Source organism: Poecilia latipinna, unplaced genomic scaffold (assembly GCF_001443285.1).
Source record: "Poecilia latipinna isolate Pla-1442-1.1 unplaced genomic scaffold, P_latipinna-1.0 Scaffold592, whole genome shotgun sequence".
Taxonomy (NCBI): domain Eukaryota; kingdom Metazoa; phylum Chordata; class Actinopteri; order Cyprinodontiformes; family Poeciliidae; genus Poecilia; species Poecilia latipinna.
This window is the reverse complement of record NW_015113208.1, coordinates 243563-249537: the sequence shown is the minus strand read 5'-3', so window position 1 is coordinate 249537 and position 5975 is coordinate 243563. Positions and strand designations below refer to the sequence as shown.

The window sequence follows — 5975 nt, the reverse complement described above, 5'->3', positions numbered from 1 at the left end:
AAAATTAACTAAAAAAATCAGAGGAAAAAGCAAAAAATACCGAAATTATATTTTGAACCCCCATTTAAAAAAAAAAAAAAAAAAAAAAGAAAAAAAAAAGCCATAAGTACATTTTACAGGACAGCAGTGAGATTTTGGGACATTAATGTAGAAGCAGCTGAAAGTCTGTTCACGTGATAAAAAGAGGGGTGGAGCCTGAAAACTGTAACCAAAAAAAATAAATATAAAAATAAAAATACATGCTGGGCTATGAAACGGTGTGATGAAGTGGTTTAAGACTTTACTTTAGGTGGATCGCCTCAACTCATCCTGGTCTTCATGCTTCAGGTTTTGTCTCGATGCGGTCCGAAACCCCCCTCCCCGACCCCCCGCACCCCCGAGGTTTTGTTCCACTCGCTGGGTGTAGGCAGTAACACTGATAGTTTAGTGCAAAGTGGACAGAGCTGCTTTTTCCTCATGTCAACTGAAACAGGTGCAAACGCTCAGCAGGAGAACATTAAAGACAAGAAATAAAGGACCGAAAAAAAAAACATAAATATCAAAAAACCTTTTTATCAGTATAAAAAGTAATAAGGTTATTCGTTTAATCAATAGTCTGGCAAAAAGGCCTCAGAAAAGTTCTTGGATTGGTGTTTTTTTTTTTCCTGTTTGTTTTTTTACAAATTAAGTGCCTGCAGGAATGTCCTCAGACGAGCGACTCCATGCTCTCCGCAGGGTCCGACTCGTCCGCAATCACCACCACCCCGTTAGTGTCCGTGTGAGTGGGACTCAGGCTGCACTCTCTGTTGCTGACCAGGCTCAGCATGGCTTTGTAAAGGTACTGGTACTGCTCCTGTGCAAACAAACAGAAATATGAAAACGTTAACAAGACGCGGTCCCTTGCTCAGAACACTCAACGTGTCCAGGGTTTGATTTAAACTGGACTTTTACTCTGAAAAGCGTCTCTCTCCTAAGTAACACTGTCTGACCGTGAAGACACAGAGGTTAGGCCCCCTATCAGTCGCCACAGCCTACAGTAACCTCAATTTTTGCTCTCTTAGCTCCGTGATCTCCAGGGTGAGAAGCCTCACTTCTTGATTGATTCTCATGTTGAGGATCAGCAGACGGTTTTTCTGAGACCTTTGGACCGGGCTCCTGCTCCGATCACCAGGTGGTCTGCACAAACAAGACTAATCGAACTGCTTTTGCTCCGCTGGCAAATAACGTCTGTTTAAGAATAACCCACAGTGGCTGCAGCCGCACATGTGAGACGTTAGCAGAAATCATAAGCAGCGCAAAAGTAGCTCATGATTGTCAAGTCAATGCAAAAATAAATCTCATATAGTCTATTTGTGCATTCTTCATTTTGTGGATGAATGTTTAGCTCTGATTACTGTGCCAGGTGTTCTGGGTGTCTTCTACATCCAGAAACAGACATTTTCCACGTTCTTTCTCTGCAGAACAGTTCAAACAGAGTGGATGAAGAGAGTCTATAAATACCAGTTTTCAAGTCATGCCAGAGATTCCTAATTGAATTTAGGTCGGGACAGTGACTGGGCCATTCTCACACATGAACATGCTTTGATCTGAACCATCCCCTCTCTGACTCTGATGTTTGGAGTCGGTGTCCTCTTTTGTAGACCCAGAGATGTTCTTTCTGGATTTTGTGCCCTGCATTTTTCAACTTTTTTTTTTTTTTTTTCTTCATGTCCCCTAAAGGAAAGCCTCCCACAGCATGATGCTGCCGCGGCAGTGTTTCAAAGTGATGGGTAGTGTGCAGCGCCACCCTTCCTGACCTGTGGGAACTTCAAACTGAACTTCATCATTATGGCGATTGCTTTTGTCTTGGTACTCTTTATTTTTTTTAATAAAGGTTATGTTGAGTTGAGCATGAGATTCTCACACCTGAACTGTGGCTCTCTGCAGAAAGTTTCCACGTGAGCAACCCTCATATTTAATTTTCAAAAGATGGATTTAACAGTGACCTGTGAGATGCTGGAAACCGCTTGGGATATTGTTTAAAAAAAAAACAAAACATAATTCTGTTTTAAACCTCTCCACAACTTTATCAGCTGCCTTCCTCAAACCTCTGAGGCCTTCACAGAGCAGCTGTGTTTGTGTGAGATTAGATCACATACAGGTGGACAATTTAGTCAGCAAACATCCGGCCACGGCTGGAAAAACTGGATGTTATCTCCGTTTAGTACACTAATAAGGGCTGAATACATATGTCGTGCTTTTATTTTTGAAAAATACGAAAACACCACATCATTTTCCTCCCACGTGCCTTTCTAGCTGGTCTGTCGCTGATAATCTCGGCACAAACCAAAGTAAGAAAAATTCAGACGGCAGTTTTTAACCCCCACAAGATGTTGTATCTAAAAGAAATTAGCCTTAATATTCATGTGTGTAGAAACTACTGGACAATTTACAAGTGCTTTTCTGTTAGGTTACAGTGGCCCAGAAAAGACAAATACATATGTTAAACATAGCTTGGTAATAATTACTTTATAGCTTGTATTAGTCACAGTGAGGCTTTAAGTCTTTATCAGACCACATGAAATGGTTATTTGGCCACTTGGGGGCAGCAGAACAGGCTTGAACAAGCCCAGCAGCTTCACAAACGACTGTGTCCAGAAACAATCCCCCGACACGGTTAGTAAGAGAGGAAACAACAGAAGGTTTCCGTTTGTCAAACTTACTATGTCAGTGAAGACCCCCGGCCTCATGAGATTGATCATCTTGGCCACCTGATAGATGTCGACGACGCCCTCGCTTTCCAGCTGCTGGGACAGTGTGGTGAGGGCGCAGAGCATGCCCGCTGACACGGCTCCACACCTGGAAGGAGACGTTCTCTGTGAGATGGCGACAGCTGTCGAGTGGTGTTCAACAGGGTTACGCCGGGTGTCCCTCGCTTTAAACAGCGACGTCGGGTTTTAAATTTCATTTCAGGGCTCTGACCACTTTCTGTTCGCGATCCAGTGTAAGCGAGCGAAGGATGCAGTGTTATTTATTCCGTCACGACTTCTGAAAATAATTTAATGAGCTGCAGACAGACTGGGAGACATGTCCCATTAATGGCAGATGAGATGCTGCAGACACTGATGCATGTAGGAGGGACATCAGCTGGGAATCTACAAGAGTTTTAGGCTTTTTTTTTTTTTTTTCTTCATTATGGGGCATTAAAATGATAAGTGCTGGTGTACGCTTAAGGACTTTAAAACCCAGAGGTATGGAAAGCACTCAGTATTTATTGCATTGCCTTTAATCTTAATCCTACTTGTGCTAAACCCCCAGAAATTAAAAGAAGATAATTTGCTTCACTCTAATCCAAGACACAAACTTAAAATGGCAGGTAAGATCAATATCTTTATTAAAATTAAGCAGACTCTTTATTTCCCCGGACAAAACGCTTCCCCCTAAATACGCCGTTGTCTCTAAACTTTGGGAGGAAAAGGGAACGTACTCATCATGCACAATGGTGGGGCCATCTCGAGTCATGGCTTCCTCCTTGATGACATTGATGAGCTCGAAGGTGCTGCTGAGAGGGGCGTCCGGGTTTGGCCATTTGGGGCACTGAAAGTGTCTCACCTCCAGAACATAATCATCCTGATGAGAACAGAAGACGACGTTTCACACATTTCCTTCATGTCCAACAGAAATATTTTCTCAGATGCGTTATTTATTTATTGATTGATTTATTATTTTTTTTGCCAAATTTGGAACTTTAAATGCAATGCTGTACTATAAATGTACAGCAGATGTTTATTCTTCAGTCAGATTTTAATACGGAACCTGCAGAAGGACAATGGATGTTTAAGATATACAAAAGGGTCAAAATACTTTTTTAAGAATGGAAAATTGGATTTATAAAATTCCACTTTTCCACAGATTTCCAGGCTGTGGGAACCTCGACTCTACGATTTTAATTAAAGCTTCCACTCGCAGCGACTGAACAACTCCTCATTAGCGATTATCAGGGTTTAGCAGGTACCTGCGTGGCCTCCAAGATGAAGTCGTGGATGATGATTTGCTCCTCATTGGAGAGGCACAGTCTGTCCTTGCTGATGAGAGTTACGGTGAAGGCGATGCAGTTCATGGCCTCTTCTCGGCTCGGCCAGTAAACAAATTCATCCTCGGCCTGAGGGGAGAGCGGTGACGCGCGCGTTATTTAAATCCTCCGCTAATTATTCATCAGCATTCCTTCTCTGCACAAACGCTTAAATGATTCTATTTTTCACGGCCGCTCACTCACTCACCAGCCCCTGGTTGTCAGGCAGCATGACGATAATCTGAGCATTGTGGTCCCAAATCATCCTCCAGAAGTCTGTGGTGGTGTGGGGCAAAGGATGCTGGGTAATAATGAACTCATTACTTCTGTAGTAGCCCTGAGTAGACAGAGGTGGAACGGTTAGCCTTTTGCTCAACCCATCATTTTCTCCAGCTGAAGCTTAATGGCTCAGGATACAGAAAAGCAACTCATTAATTGTCAACACTGTACCATTATGTAGGATGCATTAATGTAATCTGTTCCTTTCATGCCAGGAAGGGTGGTGAGTCCAACCCTTGCTCTTTCCGCTGTTGAGGCACAGAGAGGGAGGAAAAAAAAAAAAAAAAACAAGCTTTAAATCCCAACCCAAGCGTCTTTTATATCACGCCCGCTGATAATGCACACATTCATTATCAGTCCTTGCTGTTGCCATAGCAACAAGTACCTCCTTTTTCTCCTGACAGGGTGCTGAGAATGCACAGAAAGATTAACTTATAGGATTATGGAAATGGATTCTAAATTTGGAGCAGGAATTGTCTTAATAATTCACAGGCTGATAAAGGAAATAAATGTGCATCACGGAGTGACGTGATTGGTTATTTGCTCAGCCTCCGGGGTCCAGGGTGAGGATGCTGCGGTAAATACTCACAGGGAACAACTGAGGAGTTGCGGTTCTTCTCCTTGTTGCAGTCTTTGTGAGCGCTGAAGCACTCGACGAAGCGTGTGTTGCACTGACTCAGCAGCTGGGAGGAGAAAAAAAAAATAAAATAAAAATTAAATATCAGGTTTTGGCTCTGGAAGTCAAAGGAAGTCCAGCGCAAGCACGAGGAATGACACACACACACACACACACACACACACACACACACGCGCACACACACACACACACACACACACACACACACCCCGCTCGAAAATTAACAGCGCCGCTTCTATTTTAATGACAAGTGTGGAAACTGAGATATAAGTGACTTTATGTGAGCAATTATTTTCTTTGCTCTCTTGATGTTGAAAGAGCTTGATGAAACATTCATCAAACTTTGCGTAACGCAACTGAGGTGACAGACATGACTTTATGAAGCCAACATCAAAGTCACTTTCGGTCTGGCAGCAGGAAAGCCGTCGAGCGTGTTGCTATTAAGTTTGTGATCAGCGGACCACCTCAGATCCGGCTGATGGGGAGACAGCGCCGGCTGCTTCCACTCACCCTGAATTGCTTCTCCAGCCGTGTGCGGCCGGTCGAGTTAGGCGTCAGGATGCCGTTGACGTAGCCGTGCAGCTTCCAGGCCGGCACCTCCGTCTCTCTGCTGAGGATGGCCTCCATCAGCGCGTCGTGGATGAAAACATACTGCTCCTGAAAGGAAAGGAAGTTACTCAGTAACAGGTTCTTGCTCTATTAATTTTAGGTTTCTAAATGTAAGTTTCTACAGCGTAGGTCAAAAGTAATATATGCCTTGTTTGTTAGGTAACTTAATGTATCATCATATATTTTTATAACACTTTTTGGTCTCAACTTGTAACAACCACTGGTGGACAAACCAAAGATATGACGAATTACCGCATGATTACTTCAGTGAACGAAAAGGCAGCTGGTTGTTTTATGAGAACGTAGACACAGGTGGGTTTCAGGTATTAAAATATAACAAGATTTCAGAAACATACAATTTCAGAACTGTGTAATTTAAAGTCAAATCTAGGGATGCCAGATAAAATGATTATCCCCCCC

General features: G+C 43.1%; 1 protein-coding gene across 1 annotated transcript in view; it reads right to left on the bottom strand.

Moving 5' to 3' along the window:
• Positions 1-248: 248 nt before the first annotated feature.
• The window catches only part of LOC106953607 (protein tyrosine phosphatase receptor type G), a 161000-nt gene continuing 155273 nt past the window's right edge, over positions 249-5975 (bottom strand). Inside the window, exons 22-29 of the mRNA XM_015042494.1 lie at positions 5457-5603; positions 4899-4992; positions 4481-4557; positions 4239-4367; positions 3974-4120; positions 3446-3588; positions 2682-2817; positions 249-832 (exon numbers count right to left, since the gene is read on the bottom strand). Coding sequence (XP_014897980.1) covers positions 686-832; positions 2682-2817; positions 3446-3588; positions 3974-4120; positions 4239-4367; positions 4481-4557; positions 4899-4992; positions 5457-5603 — 1020 coding nt within the window. The 3' untranslated portion in view covers positions 249-685. The remainder of the gene's footprint in view (positions 833-2681; positions 2818-3445; positions 3589-3973; positions 4121-4238; positions 4368-4480; positions 4558-4898; positions 4993-5456; positions 5604-5975) is intronic.